General features: G+C 36.7%; 1 protein-coding gene across 1 annotated transcript; it reads left to right on the top strand.

Moving 5' to 3' along the window:
• The first annotated feature begins 10210 nt into the window (after positions 1–10210).
• On the top strand, positions 10211–17596 carry LOC123529539 (uncharacterized). The gene is made up of 2 exons (XM_053520678.1): positions 10211–10478; positions 16371–17596. Exons 1-2 carry the CDS (start codon positions 10229–10231, stop codon positions 17375–17377), a joined length of 1257 nt encoding a protein of 418 aa, XP_053376653.1. The 5' UTR covers positions 10211–10228; the 3' UTR covers positions 17378–17596.
• Positions 17597–22279: the final 4683 nt, after the last annotated feature.

Genomic DNA, 22279 nt, shown 5'->3' with positions numbered 1-22279 from the left:
CATATTCTTATGGACCATCCATTTAAAGGGTATAATGTGCGGTAGCAGGTAATAAGAGGGCATAAGTTCATGCAATGTAATGTGTTGGTATTTCTTGTGTTTTTGAATATATCGAGGGGACCACACCATCAGTATTAACAATGTTATAGCTGTTAATGGAACAAATAATGAAGTGTAATATGCTGTTTGTAAATTTAGGATGAACAAATTCCACTCCTCAGTTGTTATGTTTTTGTCAGAATCATACATTGAAATGTAACCAAAGTTAAGATCGGGACGAGTTGAAATAAATTCAATTTATGAACTTTATAGTAATTATACCTGTATAATGCAAACAGAAAGAATGATTTTCATCCCGATTTTCCTCATTATCCACGTTTTTGTACAACAGGCCTCTGATTATAATGGTTTTAAATGATTGGTGTTCCGAGTAGAGCTATCTGATTATTATCTTGTGATGCTTTTGTTCCTATATGAACATGTTATTTGGATTTGAAGCTTGCTGCGTTTTGATTGTTAAGGGTATTATTGCTCTGTAAATTTTGTTGTTTTTTATATTTGTGTACACACATAGTTGTATAATTTTATGTGCAATACAATAATTATTTAATATAGGTCACTGATATTTTATACAGCATATAAAAATCTTCTAAACACATGCAGATTTATTTGTAAGCTATTTTTAGCTCGACTATTCGAGGAATAAGTAGAGTTATCCTACTCACCACGGTGTCAGCGTCGGCGTCACATCTTGGTTAAGTTTTTTGTACAAGTCCACATTTTAACAAAGTCTTTTAAGATAAAGCTTTGAAACTTTCAACATTTGTGTACCATCACCATGTCCAGTTTTAGGCAAGAGTACGTAACTCCATCAAGGATTTTGGCTGAATTATGGCCCCTTTTAACTTAGAAATCTTGGTTAAGTTTTTCCTACCAGTTCAAATTTTGTGTAAAGTGTTTGACATATGGCTTTGAAACTTGTGTCACATGTTTATTATAACAGTCTCTATTTGTAGGCAAGAGTACATAAATTATTTTGGCTGAATTATGGCCTTTTTGGAATTGGAAATTGGTACAGTTTTTGTACAAGTCCATATTTTTTCAAAACTTTTTGACTTGTGACTGAAAGTTTGAACAATTGTTTATCATCATGGTTTACATCTGTAGGCAAGAGTACATAACTCGGTCAACTATTTTGGCTGAATTATGGTCCTTTTTGGACATGGAAATTGGTTCAATTTTTCGTACAAGTCAACGTTTTGTCAAAACTATTTGACGTGTAGCTTTGAAACTTTTAACACTTGCTTATCATTATTTCCATCTATAGGCAAGAGCACATAACTGTGTCAACTATTTTGAATTATTGCCCTTTTTGAACTTGGAAATCGGTTAAGTTTTTCATACCAGTCCATATTTTACCTAACCTGTTTACTTTAGCTCAGTTATAGCCCTTTTCTGCCATAGAAATTAGTTAAGTTTCGCATACCATTCCATATTTTGTCTCTAAACTGTTTGATATATGGCTTTGAAACTTTGAACACTTGCTTACCATCATGGTCACACATTGCAGTATAGTGCAAGACTTATCCAAATCCACAAATGCAGGTGCATTGTTTTTCTTATATATTCTTTTTCTTTTGCCTGAAAATCTCTGGTAATATTTTGATGCTATACTTGCATCAATTCTTTTGAATAGTCGAGCTCTTGTTACATTTTAAAATACTCTGAAATAAGAAGTCTTGACTTATTATAATATGAAATGTTTCGTTCTTCAAAAATTGTTGAATTTTGTAAAAACATCTACAGAATTTGGAAAAATATCAACATTTTGGGCAAGATACCTGTTGGTCAAAGATATCTTTTCCCCCTACAAGAATGAAAGAGATATTCAAGTTACGTTTATTGAATATGTAAGAGCATTCTTGCAGTCGTCTAAAACATTCATGGTGTGTCAACTTTTTTTGCCTTACAAGTGAAGATTATTAGGTTATTAAACATTGTTCTGTACAATACGAGGATATATTTGGACGAGTACCTAGCTGAGAAAATCATATTGGACAAGCCGCTAGGCGAGTTCAATATGGTTTTCCCAGCTGGGTATGAGTCAGAATATATCGTATTGTACAGTTCAGTGTTAAATAACCTTTATATTCTATATCTATTTTAATTTAGTTTAAGTTAAAAATGATTCACTGAATATTGTATTTCTGCCTTCCTCATTTCAAGACGCATTATCTAACTCTGTACATAGAGTGCCTACTTCACCCAGTTTTTAATTTGGAGCATTTTCATGCGCATTGGGCTTTATCGTTTGTTTAACATGGGACTTTTGGAACCGTCCAAATATGGGGAAAAATACAGGTTTTTTGTACACATGTGCGTCCAATAAGGTAATATATTGTACGGTCACATATTGCAAATGAACGTTCACGATTGGATAGATAAAATAGATATAGAATAATACCATGTATTCACCAATCACTTGTGGACTTTTAATATAACCAGTAACATTTTTTAGTACTAAACACTCCATTGTTTGATGAAAATAAAATTTGTAAAGTCTTAAAAATATTACAAAATGCCACATTTATTCCATTTTTTAGTGGTTGTTGAACGTTGGGTTATCTTTGAAAAATTCACTGTTTCAAACAGTGAGGTTATCATGATATAGTTTCACTTGTATGGAGTTACAGTTGAACTTGCAAGGGTATAAATTATATGTTACTGGTAATTACTATCAAGAATATCCTTTATTAAGGACATAAATGGTCAAGAGCACAAAAACCTATAACAACCATATTGAAATATAAAAGAAATCTGAAAATCTCTTGGAATAATCTAGGTTTATTGTGATGTAGTACAAAGTATTGCGCTTTTCACAAGGCATTTCACGGGTAAAATGGATGCAGTTTTATTTGATCTTTTAAAAGACATAAAAAAGGTGTATAGATTATAATTGTTTTATATATGGGATAAATAAAAATCTTTCACCCATTGAAATCAGATTTTACATTTTTCACAGCTGCACCTTTCATGAAAATATTGCATCTGGCTTTGACTTCGTGAAAAATAATTTGATAAAAAGAAAATTCTTCCTTAGGATTTTCCACTGCAGTTTGTGTTTAAGTAGTCAACATATTTATACAAGCTCCACATTATTCTATATGGCATTAATCTTCTAGTACAGCCATTATTGAGCCGTGCCATGGGAAAACCAACATACTGGCTTTGCAACCAGCATGGATCCAGACCAGCCTGCGCATCCGCGCAGTCTGGTCAGGATCCATGCTGTTCGCTTTTAAAGCCTATTGCAATTAGAGAAACTTTTAGCGAACGGCATGGATCCTGACCAGACTGTGCAAATGCGCAGGCTGGTCTGGATCCATGCTGGTCGCAAAGCCACAATGTTGGTTTTCTCATGGCGTGGCTCATGTAATATTTTCTTATGCTCAGTATCATATTGGAATATTATTTTGATATTTGATACTCTTATTGTTATAAAATCTGGGATATATTTATACATGTATGTTATTACATTTAAGTAATGATCTTCCGAGTATGGTGTTGTGACCTGTATTTTGTTAGATCATGAAGTCTTTGGTGAAGTCACCATTGTCTTATAGTGCTTGTTGCACAGGTATTTTTATTATGCACATGATATTATCTACATAAATCATTTCTTCGGAATATTTCTGCAAATATATTGTAAAGTCTCTTAATTTCATGGGCATAAAATTTTATGGTTTCAGCCAGAAACAACACTTTTGTTTGGTTGTGGACTGTAAATATAAAAGGATGTATTTATTCGTGAATTGAGATATAATTTCATGGATTGACACAACCTCAATATCCGCATTAGTCCTCCATGAAAAATTATGATTTCACAGTATGATATTTTTCATATTTGCTACATTTATTATGAACTGTGTTAAGTATATCTTCTGATTTTTCCACCATAGGGACAAGAAAACTGCATTGCAGTTGAGCTCGTATATTTATATTAACAGTTTTAGCTTGACTGTAAGAAACTATTGATTACTGGATGGATTTGCTTCAATTCCTTATCATCACTCACCTCATATGGCACAAGAGCTATAACTCTTGCACAAATATTTCATGAATTATCTCCCTTTTTACTTAGAATTTCAGGTTAAAGTTTTGATAAACTTTCAATCTGTCTCAGTTAGATCAGAATGTATTTGATTCAAACTAAAAATAGTTGTTACACATCATCACCCACATCAAATGACACAAGGTCCATAATTCTGCCACCAATTTTCATAAATTATACCCATTTTTCTTAGAATTTAGGTTAATTTTGATGCATTTTCACTATATCTCTGTTATTACGGAAGGGATTTGATTCAGACTTTGAACAATTGTTTTACATCACGGGGGATTCACCAGACACATCATTTTACACAAGGGCCGTAATTCTTGCACCAGTGTTTCATGAATTATGCCCTCTATTTTATGAAATTTCAGGTTAAAGTAATGGTGCACTTTCACTCCATATCCATATGTTATAACCAAACGGATTTGATTCAAACTTAAACTAATTGTTCCATTTCCCACGTCATTTGATACAAGGGCCATAACTGTTGCACCAATATTTCTTGAATTATGCCCCTTTTTACTTAGATTTTCAAGTTGATGTTGGTGTACTTCCACTATATCTTTGTTATTACTTCTTGAAATTGATTCAGACTTGAAACAGTTCTTCAACATCATTGTCCTCATCATATGACACAAGGTCCGTAACTCTGGCACAGCTATTTTGTGATTTATGTCCCCGTTTTACCTAGAATTTGGGTTCAGTATGTTTTGATACACTTTATTTCTATCTCTGTTATTACTGAATACATTTGACTCAGATTTAAGCTATTGTCCAATAATAACATCCACCATTGGAGTCATTAAACACTCCAGTGACAGGTCCAGTTTCCTCAGATGTGCCCAGTTTTACTATCCAGCATCAAAACAGTCGAGCGCGCTGTCTCCTCTTGTTTTCTGTTCTAATCTTTATCGTGCTTTTTAAACATCAGGAATCTTTTGTATATAAAAAGAGAGTGAAAAACTTGAAAATATTTTGAAATAGTAATTTATTTAATGTACTCACTATTCTGCACACTAGTAGATCGGTGTAAACTGAAGATGCTCTGGCTTGGTAATGCTGTACATAGCAGTTCTTAATCTGTTGTAACTTTTAATGATGATTTATATCCATTGAGCCTGCAAGAGTCTGCCTATATCTATGGTTTTACCTCTAGCATTGTTTCTCTCTTTGTGCCTTATTTCACTTACCACTCAAATCAATGTCTGTTCTTTATTGGATTCAGCATTAATGATGGAGAGAACACTCAAGGTTTGTCTTATCTGCTTTCAGAACAGGAAGGCAGTTGACTAGACTCAGAATAAAAAAATACGATAGAATTCTGGATTTGACTATGTTGAGGCTCGATTAGGAGTTGGGCAATATATGGGAGTCCTTATATATCATCATATTTTCTCTGTTTAAGGATTGACAGAGACATAAATAGAGGTACAACTTCTTCTCTTGAACTAGATATATCTTCACCATCTTTTGATTGATTTCTACCAAATATGCTCAGGTTCTTTCTCAATATTACCAACAGGGTTTTTGCTAGAGCTTAGATCTCCTAAAAACAACTTTGTTGATGGAACTTAGATGATAGAATCAATGCAATGGTTTACTCTGTTGCACACAGATGTATACACCTGTAAATGAAGTAACTCTTTGAACAAATTCGGTGTGTTTGCTACATGATAAATAATCATAAACTTGGTCTGTAGTTTCTTTTCATAGATTCAAATGTTTCTGTGCTACTGCACAAAGGCTCATCAGTGCTGAAAATTATCTAAAAAAAGAACTTTTTTTCTCATGTACTGCTTGACAGATATTAACAAGAGTGTCTATCATCCTTGACATGGACCACTCTCTACCGTTAAAATGGCTTACCTCTTGTACTCTGGGATGAGTAGTTTAGGGTTAACTGGCGTAGGTTTTGTTTTAAAATAAGAATTTGTTCTTTCCTGATTTAATATTTCATGTCTACAGTATTATTGATTTAAGAGATTTGATCATTTTACATTGGTGTACATAATTATAGGGTTAAAAAATATCTACAATCAGCACAAATATTATAGTTTTCATTGCCATTAAATGTAGACTTTTTTATTCAGAAAGAATTACTGCTAATATATCACCAATATCTCAGTATCAATGTGTCATATATCTGTAGAAGATACAGTCCAGCTCTCCACAAGTAGTTGGATTTCCTGTAAGGCTCCAGTTTGTGCTAAACTCATCTCACAGGCATTATAATACAAGTTTTATGTGTGCATACATTGTTTCATTAATGTGATTTGTTTTTTATCTTTTACAAACTTCAGATATGTGTAGCCTGTGTTTTGTATCTTACATTTGTATCAATTGATATAAAAATTCTAATAAATAGTTAAATATATGATTGACAGCTTTATACTTGTTGTTTCTTATACCTGTTCTCAGTCCGAGGCTTAGCACTTTAGTTCATTGATAATCTTAAGGTTTAGGAGTATATCTTCAAAACACAGAAATATCCAATACACTGACAATATCTTTACCAACAGTCTTACCTGATTGAATCTAACTCTAAATTACATGTCCGGCCCTACTGTCCCATATGATGGATACTTAAAATTTTCTGAAAAAGTTGTCCCCCTTCTAAAATGAGTGCCATTTGTAAAGAAATTAAAAAATGCTGAAAACTACGTTCTATCTAGTTTCATGAAATTTCAGGACTGGGACATTATTGCAAATGCATCAAATCGAGGACATGTAACAGTTCTTTGAAAATGGTGTTTTTAGAGGCATTGAACTGTCTAAAACTTCGGTCCCTTTATTCAGTCCTTTTCCGGAATTCAATGTATATATCAGTATACTGACAATTATTTTGTATAGTATTATACATATTTATATGCAGTTCAATTTTCATGTGAAACAACCCTTTCTTTCTAGGATTTGGTGTTGTTTGATTTTTTTCTCAAGGCTAAGCGTTAAGAATAAATGATAAAAATGAGACCAGTAAGACAGATATGCTATAAAAGTTTAAGTTTTGTCATTTCAATTTAATTACCTTGCTTATGATAGGTTGGCACTCTGGTGTTCATCATCATATGTCTGATTTCCTTGTTTTCTTTTTAACCTTTAGCCTGCTAAATTTCTAAAATGGACTGGTCCATCATTCAATTTGGGCAGTACCATTTATTTTTTAAAGGGATGTTTGATATGCAGGCTGATCTTGGTCGACTCCCCAAGAAAACTGTAGCATTAGTGTAATATACAGAAGATTCTCTAATTCTAGAAGCTTCCCTGGTTCTTTAGCATGTCTGATGTAAAGCACTAATACACACGGGATACTTATCTCATTGTTAGTATTTTTATTTGGAGGAAGAGGAACTCAAACTCAAGAGCCCTAGTTTCACAGCCAAATAGTGTTACCACTAAAATACTGTGTCTGCTCTTAATCATAACTGCCTGCAGTCCTGTTTATACCTTAGCACTCCTGTGCTATTAATTGGTTAATCTGATTGGTGCTTATTACAGATGGTTTAAATTCGTAAATAGGGTTTTACGAGAACTTACTGCAACATTTGGTTGGTTCCCTTGTATAGAGCGTATACATCAAACTGGGTTCCAGCTTTGACTGTTACTAATCCAAATTGACCATGAAGTATCCAGGTCTAATATTATTTCGGTTCTTTAAATTGTGCTTGATGTAAAGACTTGATACACACAAAACCCTCTTGCATGGGTAGAACCAGTACTAGCTACTTAATTGGATGGGATTTGAACCCTCGACCTCTGGGTTGACAGTGAAGCAAGTTACCACTATATCGCAGGCCACTCTTTTACCAGTATTTCATAACACCACTTACAAATTAAGTTTCTGTTATTTATCATAGAAAACTTTTCATGTTTTCAATGTAAATGTGTGCTACTGCTTTTAGCATGTAGTTTTGATGAGAATTTAAGTAAAAGATTCAAATAATGTTATTCTCATTGTCAATAAATTTTCCATGATTCAGTCGATTTTCAAATTACTTGTCATTGAACGTTTCCATTCGATGTGATGCATGCTATAAACGTTAGTCAGCTCGAAGTAATAAGTGGTAAAAAAAAAACAAAAAAACATTTTGTTTTTAAGCCAGTAACTTCTTTTGCACGTATTGTGACACAAATATTCATCATAACAAGAGGACATGTAAAATGTACGGTGTTCCGCGATGGTGCGATGGCACGATGATGAAACAACGATGGTACGATGGTGTAAACGCGATGGCACGATGATGAAATCGCGATGATGCGATGGTACGATGGTGAAATGTCGATGTAATATCGCGTTTTCATCATCGTACCATCGCGTTTTCACCATCGTACCATCGCGTTTTCATCATCGTACCATTGCAGTTTCACCATCGTGCCATCGCGTTTCATCATCGTACCATCGCATTATCACCATCGTGCAATCGCGTTTTCACCATCGTGCCATTGCGCTATCACCATCGTACTATCGCGTTTTCACCATCGTTCCATCGCGTTATCACCATCGTACCATCGCATTTTCACCATCGTACCATCGCCTTCCGGTGGTCATGCGCAGTGGTACAGTACATGTGTCAGTAATACAGGCTTGATACAATCTCATTTTCACATTGCACTATGTACCTTCTACATCCTAACAAGAAAAAGCTGAGTTTGAATAATACCATGTGACTATTACACCCAGCTTTTTATTTACTTTCATGCATACATAAAATACAAAGGACGTGGCCTTGAAGATTTTACCAATTTTAATGAGCTGAGCACTGAACATTTTGTAAAACATTTTGCAAAACAGCAGAATCTAAATGGTAAATTTCTTCCCACAAAATACATTGAGATACATTCATCTATTGTTGACAAAACTTCAAGTGCACGGAACTACGCATTTCTAACCGGAAGGCGATGGTACGATGGTGAAAACGCGATGGTAAGATGGTGAAACCGCGATGGTACGATGGTGATAACGCGATGGCACGATAGTGAAAACGCGATGGTACGATGGTGATAACGCGATGGCACGATGGTGAAAACGCGAAGTAACGGTGGTGATAACGCGATGGCACGATGGTGATGGTACGATGATGAAAACGCGATGGTACGATGATGAAAACGCGATGGCACGATGATGCGATGGTGAAAACGAGATGGTACGATGATGAAAACGCGATATTACATCGACATTTCTCCATCGTACCATCACGATTTCATCAACGTGCCATCGCGTTTTCACCATCGTACCATCGTTGTTTCATCATCGTGCCATCGCACCATCGCGTTTTCGTCATCGTACCATCTTGCATCGCGGTTTAGTATTAAATAAGGTCACGATTTGTTATTCATCATTCAAATAACATGCCCTGAATACTTTCTAGACACGATAAACAGAGTAACGTTTGTTTATCCATGACAAAGTTGTGTTACGATGTCACTCTTTCATATCTTTTCAGTGCAGTGATGGTATACTGGTGTCTTCAGTTGCATCTGTTAGTTCTCTCTGCTGTGAGTGTGCATGTATCGGCACAAAATGCATTAACAGAGGCTGAGATTCAAGTACTGTCGGACAACGATTTTACAATCACAGTTCAAGAAGAAAATAGCACCATAACGCTAGAACATCATGGCTTACCAGAACATTCGTTTGAAGGCGGCTGGGGGAACAATCCAAATACTGCTTCCAAAGTTAACCATATGTTTAATCTACCATTAAAATCAACAGTTTCTGCAACCAAAGGATGCGCTGGTCGTTTAGTTGTCATTGGTCTTGCAAGAAGTGGCGCCGCGTTCTACAATCCTTACACTGGATATGGACACAATGCTGTTGAGGGGGACTGTGCTGAGACATTGGATGATTGCAAAGGTCATCCTTCCCCAGATGGAACCTACCATTACCACGCTGTCCCCAAATGCCTGTATATTGGGGATCTGAAAGACAAGTTCCTCGGCGTTGCGTTGGACGGATATCCAATCTATGGTCCAATGGACTCAAGCGGTAAAAACTGAACATCTGCAGACCTGAACATTTGTCATGGTCACTATTATAACGGAAGATACATTTACAGAGCCACATTCGATTTCCCATACATTATTAGCTGTTTTCATGGCATTAATGCAAACCCACAAATGCAGGCTGGACCACAAGGAGGAAATGGTGCACAGCGCCCCAGACCACCGCCACGTGGACGAAACCGCAGACAAACAGTTCACAGCTTTCAAAAACGCCAGGCGGATGGAGATCAGACTTGTAGGCAAGTTGCAAATCAAAACTGGATGCAGGATACGTGCTATGTTAGGTGTGAGAATGCAAACCGGGATCTAGATAACTGTCCTTCACGGTCCGAGACAACAACGACAGTAACCCCGAGACCAACTGGTGAGAACACATATGAGCCGTGCCATGAGAAAACCAACATAGCGGGTATGCGACCAGCATGGATCCAGACCAGCCTGCGCATCCGCGCAGTCTGGTCAGGTTCCATGCTGTTCGCTAACAGTTTCTCCAATTCCAATAGGCTTTACAAGCGAACAGCATGGAGCCTGACCAGACTGCGCGGATGCGCAGGCTGGTCTGGATCCATGCTGGTCGCAAAGCCACTATGTTGGTTTTCTCATGGCACGGCTCAGGAATATTTAAAGTAAATTGTATTTGTGCCATGAACCTAGCAGCTAGCAGGCGCGTAGCTGCTATTAAGCAGATACGCAGCTGCGTAATGAAAATCTGGCAAACACAAAATTAAACTGGCTAGTTTATTTGGTTGTAACAAGAAGTCTTTATTGCTTCATTCGCAATCATTGCTTACTTTTTATTTTATTTGAAGTACGGTAAACTGAAGTAATAGCAAACTGGTTTATATAATTAGTTGATTTAACGTGCATTGAAATTCACCAATAATTGTCTTTTATAACAATTTAGGTACAGTCATTATCCAACTATTTGATTGCTTATTTTGTAATAATCCTGACCATGTGAAATATTACATTCATATGCCGTCTATGCCAACGGTCTAAAGAGCCAAATTTCTATAATAAAATTATAATTCAATGTCAAAATTATCAATTATTCCAGGGTCCCAATGTTGTAAAAAATAAAATATTATAGAAATCAAATAATTGCACCTAAGTTTGACACTGGTACAAGTCATACGATATTACGTAAAGGAGAAAAGCCGAAAACTGTCCATTATGTGAAAGAATGGACAAATCGAGGCGCAACGCGCCGAGATTGTCCATTCTTTCACATAATGGATAGTTTGAGGCTTTTCTCTGACTTAAAACACGGTCCTCTCGAATAAATCAAGATTGTCGTGATATTATATAATGTCCCTAATATTGTCCTCTTTGAGGCAAAGACAAATCATTGATTTGTGTCTCTGTGCTAAGTAAAAATACCAAGTCAAATAAAGTTTAAATAAGATTGCATGAAATATTTATTGCAATGAAAAGATTTTTTTAACACTAATGATATGCAGTGCTGATTTTTAGGACAGTTTCGAACATATCACGTTTTGTCATATTTACATATGATTTGAAGTATCTTTACAAAAAGTAAAATTTAGCTTGGCCTTATGATGTATGTATTAATAGTTTTCCACGCTTTGTTCGTGCTGAGTTTGCAGTTTTATATAGATGACAGGTCCAGGGGAAGACATTTTAAAATGTATGTATATGTATTTTATATCATTATTACAAAACAACCGTTCTTATCTCGCAATTACGTTGTTTTCTATCAATTTTATTAGAAGACAATAACACGTATTATATGAGACGTTTACTAGTTATGAAAGTTAAAAACAAAATAATGTATTGTTAAATTACAATCATTGCGGCCAAATTTCCCTGTATACCGAAATACCGAAACATGCAGTAAAACGATAAGAAATTTGACGTTTTTAGTGTGTTTTTTTTTGTTTGTTTGTCTTTGTAGTAGAAATGTGAAATTGCACATTTTTGAATGTCAGTTATGACAAAAAAAAATAACCAGGTGTTTTAGCTGGACTATTCAAAGAATAAGTAAAGCTATTGGTTTCCAGTTTAATTCTGCCCATGGTTTTCTCGTTTAGAGCCCAACCATTATTTTATCCGCTTTTCAAGGAATTGCATTTTGTACATCATTGAAGGTTCCATGTGCACCGCCGTATGAACACATGGTACAGAATCCAGGAACACTGGTTAGGTTAACTGCCCGCCGTTACATGACTAAAATACTGTTGAGAAACGGCGTTAAACCTAAAACAAACACACAAACATTGGGTTAAATATCATACGTTCCACATAAGTTTTTTTTTTATTGCAGCTACAAATTCTGAAAAAAACACGTTGCAGTTTTAATATATTTCGAAACTTTCGAATTTCAAAGACTGATGTATTCACACCTCTCAACGTACAAGGTTGTTACTATACCTGTCCATTATTAACCTGTACCTGTCCATTCTTAAAGTATCCATTATTTTAAGAATGGACTCTTACAGGTTAATAATGGACAGGTATAGTAAAATAATCGTGTGTATAGAGCGGTATCGGTACAATAACCTATATAATGGACAAAACTAACAAAGGATTACGTCACAACCGTGTTTTAAAGTATCTGACAACCAATTCACAGTGAGGTAAATATGTTTTTTTCTTTATAATTGGTGATTACAATTTTTTCAATGGCCTTATAATAAGGTAACAAAATTAAATGCATTTCAGAAGATCTTAAACAACATTCTAAAAAAATATCCAATCAAGATTTCAGTGTAATACTTGGTTTTAGATGTCGTTGAGACATATCAACATTCACGCTATAATAATTTAATATTGTTGGTAAAATGACTACCGAATGCTACTGTTAAAGCCTGAAATATTCGGGTTTTTTTCGCACTTCGCCATTGTGATCTTGCGCTTCTCCATCATGAGCAGGCGATACGCGAAGCGCGGGATCATGATGGTAAAGCGCGAAATCATGATGGCAAAGCGCGAGATCACGATGACGAAGCATGAAATCAAGAATATTCATATGCGCGAAATCACAATGGCGCGAAATTGCTACTTTCACGATCTCGCAATTCGCCATCGTTATCGCATATCGTAAGAATGAAGCGGGAAGCGCGAGATCACGATGGCAAAACCGCGAAATAATTTAAAAGCTGTAAGAAACATTTTGCAGAAAACTGTTTTAGTTAAAAAAAAAAGAGAGAAGGGAAATACCTATAACGAAGTTGACGTAATGAAGACGTCGCTTTATCGGAATGCTTTCCCTACAGTTTCAGATTTGGTACATTTGTATCAGTATCGTGAAACTTAGCATGTCTTTGTTGACTAGTCTAGTATTCAGTTTGGAGTTATGGCAAATTCCTTGTAATAGCTATCGTATATATACTTACAGACATATCTCTTGGATGATATATCCAATCAAAATGATATTTTCAAAGTGTATCACCACTAACCATTTGTTTTGAATTAATATTTGCACATATATAACATGGATCACTAAACCACAGATTGCACGTGCAATATTATGCACATAACTAGTAAAATAAAACATTTTATATAAACAATTAACAAAGTATTAAGTTTTCTTGCAATGTTTTGCTCCAAATACACGCTAAAATGCACTATTTGCCGTTCTCATATTGACAAATAATCAAGGGGAGGATACAGCGACGCCCGATCCCCATTACGTCTGCGTACAGTGAAACCTGTCTTAAGCAGCCAGCCAAGGAAGTGGGAAAAAGTGGCTGCTTACAGCAGGTGGCTGCTTAATGCAGGTAATTTATAGAATGAATGACCATGTTTGGAAATGAGACACTGGCTGCTTAAAACAGGTTGGCTGCTTAATAGAGGTGACTGCTAAAGCAGGTTTTACTGTACTATGAAAAATGCCATAGCTACGCGCCTGGCTAGTCTATCTTAACCTCCCAAATAACTTAGTTTGTGTACAATAACAGGAAATCCGGTACATTGTAATGACTTACGCAAACATATGTCTCCCCCAAACTATGTGTTTAATCTGCATGACGCTATTTAAGGTGGAATGCGCCCCAAATTCTTTTGCCGAATTTCGTCCTGAAATTTATACTGTACAAAATTCAGGATATATGCGATTGAGTTCCGATTTAACTTTGTCGCCATATTGTTCGAGTTTTTTGTTATTGTGTCAGAAACATGCCCCTGACGTCACTTTTCGTGCAACGCCCGGTTCCAAGTGTTCTCGGCATTTTTCCTTACCTGCGCTCAGAATGTCATATTAAGGTAGACTACCCGTAATAGGCCTCAATTTCACCAAAAGCGTACATACAACTTGATAATGTAAGCTTTGAAAATGTCAAACGATAGAAATAAGGTCCATATTGACAAGATATATAGTGACACAAAGAAGTATAAAATGCATTCGCATACAAAATGGCGCTTGGAGAACGCGTCACTTCCGGTAAACGAGATCTCATTCAGTTGTCACGTTGTTTTGGCGAGATTTGCTCTATATGCCTTTCAAGTTGCCGATCTATTTATCTTTGAGTGACATAAGTTCTCAAAAATGCCCTTAAGATTACCTCCCCTGATAATTTTGGATTTTTATCAGTTATCTCCCCTGAAAACTAGAAAAAAAAAATAATTTTCTCCTTTTCCCTACGGGGAATTTTAGATTTCTTTTTGATTATTTGTATCAGAATCATATAATGCAGCTTTCTACCGCAAAATTTTCTCGAAACAAAGAAATTATATATTTCCTATAAGCATCAATGTTAACTTCAATACCGATTAGATTATCTCCCCCAAAAATGATAACGTTTGAAAAATCTCTCGGTGAAACGTTTTTAATTTTGAATGTCTTTAAAGTGACCAAATTTGATTTAAATATTACCATCCAGTTACAAGATATGAAATATGGCTATTACACCATGTTATCCTTAATGAAAAATACAAAATAATTATCACTTTGCATACAGAAAATACTATTCAATGGTACAAAAGTCAGCGAAATAAGATTGACGCTTAAGACGTATCATTATTTGAAGCTCTTCTTTCCAGATATCCTTCTTGTGAAAAGTTGTGTAGTTGAGATTAAATTCTGACTACATACTATTTATGCTCAAGGCCAGACCATGTGTTTCCAGAACATTGCCGAGTTACGTTCTACAAGTCCTCCCAATGTGACATTTAGCCTTGTCCCAGAACAGAATTTCCTGAGTTTAGTTCAATACAATAAAAGTAAAGGTAAAGTTTCTTGTTTAACGCGGGTAGTCGACGAAAATCCCCACCTGGAATGGATGGAACAGCTTATTTCCAGCCGAGCCCACGGCAGGCGTCATATTTACCTCCCCAGCATCCAGTCTATGCCGATACTGCTGGAAACAGTACCAAATTAAATATACTAGTATCACCCAGCACTGAACACTAGTCGGGATATCAGCCGCGACTGGGAATCGAACCCGAACCGCTAGCGTTGTAGTCCAACCTGCTAACAACTATGCCACTGACTTCCTAGTACGTCATCCCATTGTGACATTTAATAGTACTTTGAGGTCTTGTCCCAGAACAGACATGCCGAAGTATCTTTTAGTCATCCCAATCTAACATTTAACCACATCTGTGGCTTGGAACAGAACCGACTGTAACGTTTAATCGCAATTTGAGATCTTTTCATTGATCTGGCATGGCTGAAAGGTACATTTTGCACTGCGGGTCATTATGAAAAAATATTTGTGTCAAGTCATTTGAAAAATACTTCACGGGGTTAAATAGAAACATATACCGGACACGAAAGACTGTCGTTTGCACTTTTACCTTATCGTACGACTTTGATATTGAACCGATATGATTTCACGTCGTTTCGTTCAGGCAATTTTGTCCGTCAAGGCTCTAAAATAATATTTAGAGCGGTCACGACGTTTTGACGGACGGGATATGTTTACCAGTGTTCAAATTAAGTTAGGGGTGGAAGGCAACGGGCTTTAGACCTATTGTCGTCTGCCACATCGTCACGGAGAGCATTCGCCTCGTCCAGAGACCAAACTCTCGACCTCTCGTTTCATAGTTTTATGCTTTACGGTCAAAATTAACAAAGTACTGTGTATCTTTCTAGTAATAATATGTTAATAAATCGTTAAAACGCTATCAATTCAGGTTTCACGAGCAATGCCCATGGCAGTAAGTGCGCGCATAGGCTCCATCTGATGCTGTCAGCAAAAACAGTACGTCTGTAGTCTCACAAGGCCTTTGCTGTTTACTGGGATATGACGTAAAGAGATATTCTTATTAACTGTATTGTTTTCTGTTTTGACAGCGGCAGTAACCAGTCAGCAGACGACAGACATCAGCAAAGAAACAAGCATCACAACTTCTTCTCCGACAGTAGTGTACGCCCTGACAACACAGGAAATACGAACACTACAAGAAAGCGACCTGACAGTGATTTTAAACGAAAATAATAAAACGATTACTTTACGCCACAGCGGAGTTCCAGATCATGAATTTGAAGGGGGTTGGGGCCAAAATCCTAATACACCAGAAGAACAGTATTACAGTTTTAACATACCAATGTTGGCAACGGTTGCAGAAGAAAAAGGATGTGTTAGACTCGGTTCTATCGGTATGTCACTTAGCGGTGCTCCTTTCTTCAATCCGTACACAAATACTGGATATAACGCTGTCCAGGGAGACTGCAGAGAGACCTTTGATGATTGCTCGGGACATCCGGCGGGTAACGGGGCTTATCATTACCACAAATTGCCAGCATGTCTATACAAAGGTACAAATCTTAGAGACAAACTGCTCGGTGTCGCACTCGATGGTTATCCTATCTACGGCCCGATGGATATGTCAGGGAAAAACTGGACTTCTAGAGAGCTGGACAAATGTCACGGACACGTAGATCCATATGACAACAGGTACAAGTATAGAATAACAATGGACTTTCCTTACATTCTCGGTTGCTACCATGGAGAAGTAATTCCCCGAGGCCCGGGTAGGGGTCGACGCGATATCGACAATGACCTTAAGGTGTACCGTTACAAACGTCAACTACCTTCTGCCCAACAATGTAACCTGGAAGAGCAAATACACTGGAACAGGGAAACATGCTACGCATTTTGCGAGACGCCATCGAAAAGCTTGGACAATTGTGAGCCGGCGTCGGAAGTCAGATCTGATACGACGACAGAGAGGGATGTCAACACGCTGAAGACCACTACAGAGTCTGATATCAGTGGCTCCTCTGTTCACATTGGCTCCTTCAGTGCAATACTTACTACAATATTTATTTGTCGATCTATATATCGTAGAATATCATGAAATCTGTAAAATCAAGGAGCCTTTAATAATCAACAGAACTTTATTTTCAGCAAAGAAATATCGACATAATTACACTGCCTGTAAACATATTTTGTTAAACAGATGTCGCATATTGTAATTAAAGATCCATAAGGCTTTACATTTCATGTTAACCCTTACCATGCTAAATTTCTATAATGGACTGGTCCATCTTCCAATATGGGCAGTACCATTTATCATTTGAAGGGGTGTTTATTAAAAAATTTACTGACTGAATAGCGAACAGTGCAGACCATGATCAGACTGCACGGATGTGCAGACGATCTTGGTCTGCAATGGTCGCAAAGGCAGAATCACTTGCCGCCAGCAGGCTAAGGGTTAAAAACAGATAAAACACCTGTCCAAACATGAAATTCATAATTACATGGTCAGAAAATAGCTTCTTTTAATACTGTATGAACTCTTTTACATTTAGCCATAAAGGGAGGTAACCAAGAATCATGATTTCAATGAAACTTTCTACTACATTCAACAATATTCAAGCCTTAGACAAATATTGGAGAAAGCAAAGTGCGCATATTATTGGTTTGATTGGCTTGACAGCCTGAATAATTTGAAATGAACTATGTCCGTATCTCATCAGCATTGAAGGTCTCCTGGTACTTGTACTGCAGTATAATCACATGGGTTGTTTCTAGCGAACGAGAGGAACACAATATCCCCTGTCATGATGCATTTTTAATCTACTCTCTATATCTTTTCTAATGGTAAACTGTGCACAGTGTAGAAGTATCATAAGATTATTACATACTCGTTTTTATTTCCCGTTAAGTTACACTGGTACCTGAAACGTCAATATTTTTCCATACACTGACGCCTGAATTTCATATCGGGTGCGTGACGTAATTCAGTGTGTGTTGTTGCACTATTTTTTCTATTAAGTTCAGTATTGTCAATCCTATTCAGGCTATTGAAGATATTTATGATATTTGCATAATATCCATACATGTGGATGCGTATGTAATACAAAGGTTATTATCTTTGCATCGGGAAATATGCACTCGTTCTTCAGCGGAAGAATATTGCGCGACTTTAGGAGCGCAATATTCTTCCGCTGAAGAACTCGTGTATATTTCCCGATACAAAGCTCATAACTATGGTGGCTGATTTCTGCCATTTCGCGTTTTCGCTCCGCGACCCCGCCGAGCGAAAACACGAGAATTTACAAGTTAAAACGGCGGGGGCGCGGGGCGAAAACTCGCTATTTAGCGGGGGAGCGGAGCGAAAACACGATAATTAGCGGGGTCGCGGGGCGAGAGTTAGTAACTGGTATGTCGGGGGCGCGTGGCGAAAACACGATAATTAGCGCTGCTTAAACGCCGAGTTTTCGCACCGCGCCCCCGACATTCCAGTTCCTAAATCTCACCCCTCGACCCCGCTAATTATCGTGTTTTCGCCCCGCGACCCCGCCGAGCGAAACCACGAAAATTAACAAGATAAAATGGCGGGGGTGCCAGGCGAAAACTCGCTATTTAGCGGGGGCGCGAAGCGAAAACACGATAATTAGCGGGGGCGCGGGGCGAGATTTAGTAACTGGAATGTCGGGGCGTGGTGCGAAAACTCGACGTTTAAGCAGCGCTAGTTATCGTGTTTTCGTCTCGCGCCCCCGACATACCAGATACTAAATCTCGCCCCGCGACCCCGCTAAACAGCGAGTTTTCGCTCCGCGCCCACGCTAAATAGCGAGTTTTCGTCCCGCGCCCCCGCCATTTTAACTTGTTAATTCTCGTGTTTTCGCTCGGCGGGGTCGCGGGGCGAAAACGCGAAATGGCAGAAATCAGCCACCATAAATAACCTATAAATATTTTACTAATTGAAGGTGCAGAAGGAAATATCTGACTCTAGGATAACTGAATAGGCGGTAAAAAGGCTCTGCCGAGTTACCGCGAAACAGTTTCCCAAGAGCCAGGTATTTCCGTCCGCACCTTCAAGTAGTTAGAGATTCTTTTACTTGTATACAGTATTCTTCAATTAAAAGAATAAATAATGGAAAACAAATGCTTTCTTTCAAGCATATTCAAGCGCCTTCAACTAGTGACCATGCAGATTCTTTTTCTTGCATACAGTCCATTAAAAGAAGAAATAAAATAAAACACACGCTTTTCTTTTAAGCATATTATAGTAGCGTATGAATTTACGCATTCATTCATAAATTTCAGCACGTAGGTCATCTTACATCCTTGGGTGTAAGATGAGTTTAGTTTTCCAGCACCCTCAAAAAGTCTGGCATGCAAGAAGAGGCAGTTCTGTTAGCATGTAACGCATTAAAACTGAAGAATACATTAAACATGTAACAGCCTAGATAAAAAGATGAGAATATCGGATATCATGTCATCAAGTTTCATTTGTACCCCACTCACCTAATTTAGAATACATTTTTGGTTGCGGGTTTATCCCGCTACCAAAGTTAAGGTGTAATTCTGACAATCATAGCATCTTTATTTTATTCCGAATCACCTCAAAAGGATGTTCATGTGCTACACAAAATAGTCCCATTCATGAACAATGCGGATGAATTATCAATGAACAAGCAGTTCTTATTCAACACTGACCATTCAGATTATATAAGATCTATCAATGATAAGGTATTCCAGCCCATGGTTACATCACAAGCTGGGTCAGGCAGAGTTCATCTTAGATATGAGGCGCATTAAATTTGTATTAGTTTCTCATTCATGTATATTCATAGACTGGCATTTAAACAGAAAATAAATCTACCAAAAACCCGCAACCATCAGACATTTCAAGGCTTTGATTAAATGTCGCTACTACTTCTTGATATTCGTTATTTTCGACAATTCTTATCGAGTTGAATTTAAAATACGATTATTTCTGAAAGTTACAAGAAAATAACATACAATAAGGGAAAACAAATTACCACAATCTGCTTTAAATTAGTACCTAGAATAATAATAATAATAATAATAATAATAATAATAATAATAATGTTATTCCCTGATGAAGGCATGTAGCTGAAACGTTGGAACTATAGTAAATTTTGAAATTGACAGCGTGTTTGGTCTTTATCTACTTCATTATACCTAGAATAATAGAAATTTAATGAAAACTCAGTATAAGTCTGCAATTGTCTTTACTCTCTATATAAGCAAAATCGATTTTTTGGTCATCGGATTTTTCCAAAAAAAAAAAAGAAAAAAAAGAAAAAAAAAAGAATTGGAGCGAGCGAGCGAAATAATTTTTTTTTAATTTTTTATTTTTGCTTATTTTTGGAGCGCACGAGGAGCGATTTGAAGAATTAAACAAACAAAAATTGTCACAAGAATCAACAAGCTCTGCCAAAACGTATCAAAAGACTTGAAAAATACATTAAAGAACCAAAAATCCTAAAATATTGAAGGTTTAATAACAAACTGCCCCAAAAATATATGGCCGCCACTCAACACCAGGGCCTGACTACAATATATCTTTATATTTACCGGGACATTGTAATATTAACAAGCATTGAGAGATGTAAACAAGCTGAAGAGACAGCAGGCAGACACGAGAAAATCTGGCGATTTAACCATGTTTCTAGCGGATAGTCTTTGTTATGTAGTTCCATTGCCCTCATTTGTCCTAAAATGCACAAACAGACAGACTAGACAACAGACTTGTTCAGTTTTTATCACATGTTTTTACCCATTTTTGGTCTCAATGTAAGGTATGCACATTATGGATTCATTGACTGTGTAGGTTAGAGAACTTAATTCTTCCCATATGTACAAAAAGTATTGAAATTTCCAAAATTGAAATTCACTCGAATCCAACATAATTTTAATGGGCAATCCGCCTTTTAGAATGGACAAATCATGTGAGGATATTCAGAAAGTCTCTTTTTTTTACGACTAAGAGATTTAGCGAAATTGGCAGTTTGTAAACAATACCTACTGCCTTTTATTGTATTTCAAGGATCACCGCAAAACTTTTGGTCTTATCATCAATTATTATTTGATGACACTATCAAATAAAGAGATGTTCATGAAGAAGAAAATGACTCGCGAAAACTCTTCCTAATGACCTTTTCCCAGATTTACTGTCATATCGGCCTTCCAGTGAGCGAATTGTGTAAGACTGTGCCAAACATGTTTTGTGCGTGTTCAGGAGACTTATCGGGTCGTTGCACCGCACAGCACCGCACAGCTGTGCTGTGTAGCAAATTAGACCTCCCTAAATGATCAAGCTGATTTTTCTCATGTTACAAATTGAATATAATAATTGCTATTTGCATAGTCTTAAATCGTAATTAACAGATATGAATGCTTGCAATTCCATGAAAGGTAACTTTATTTTAAACATATATTTCCGAATTGGTCTAAGACATGAGATAGTACGGAGCTCCTAAAATGACATTCGACACTTTCATTTGAGAAATTATACTCATTTTTAATTTCGTAAAAAGAAATACATTTCGTAAAAACGAAATAATATTTCTTTCTTACGAAATATTAATCACGAAATCTAATTACAATTTTACGAAATAAAAAAGAATGTAATGTCCCAAATGAAAGTGTCGGGATGTCACTTTAGGGGCTCCGTAGGAAGAAGTAACAAACTGTGATATTTAGGCTTTACACGGTAACCAGCTGCATTACACGACGAAACATAGGTATAAATTGCACACATTGGAAGACCCGTAAAGGTATAAGCAAAATATCTAGTTCGCAAGTAGGTTTACTTCGAGCATTATTGTCTACAGTTTCGCAGGCAACGACATATTTTTCCGGCACACTCATATACATTTATAGTATTTTGTGTCTCGGACATAACTTTTAAATTCAACTCCACACAAATGTTGTACATGATAAGATGGGTCGTATGCACAGCCATGCCCGCACGTCCGGGTAAGAGTTGCCTGAGATTATA

Source organism: Mercenaria mercenaria, chromosome 13, assembly GCF_021730395.1.
Source record: "Mercenaria mercenaria strain notata chromosome 13, MADL_Memer_1, whole genome shotgun sequence".
NCBI lineage: Eukaryota > Metazoa > Mollusca > Bivalvia > Venerida > Veneridae > Mercenaria > Mercenaria mercenaria.
This window is presented reverse-complemented; position numbering and strand designations above follow the sequence as displayed.

What these genes read in the sequence shown, in the direction of transcription:
- LOC123529539 (XM_053520678.1), top strand. Translation starts at nt 10,229, where the DNA reads ATGCAGGCTGGACCACAAGGAGGAAATGGTGCACAGCGCCCCAGACCA. An exon ending in AGTAACCCCGAGACCAACTG is followed by an intron (nt 10,479 to 16,370) that starts GTGAGAACACAT and finishes CTGTTTTGACAG; the next exon opens with CGGCAGTAACCAGTCAGCAG.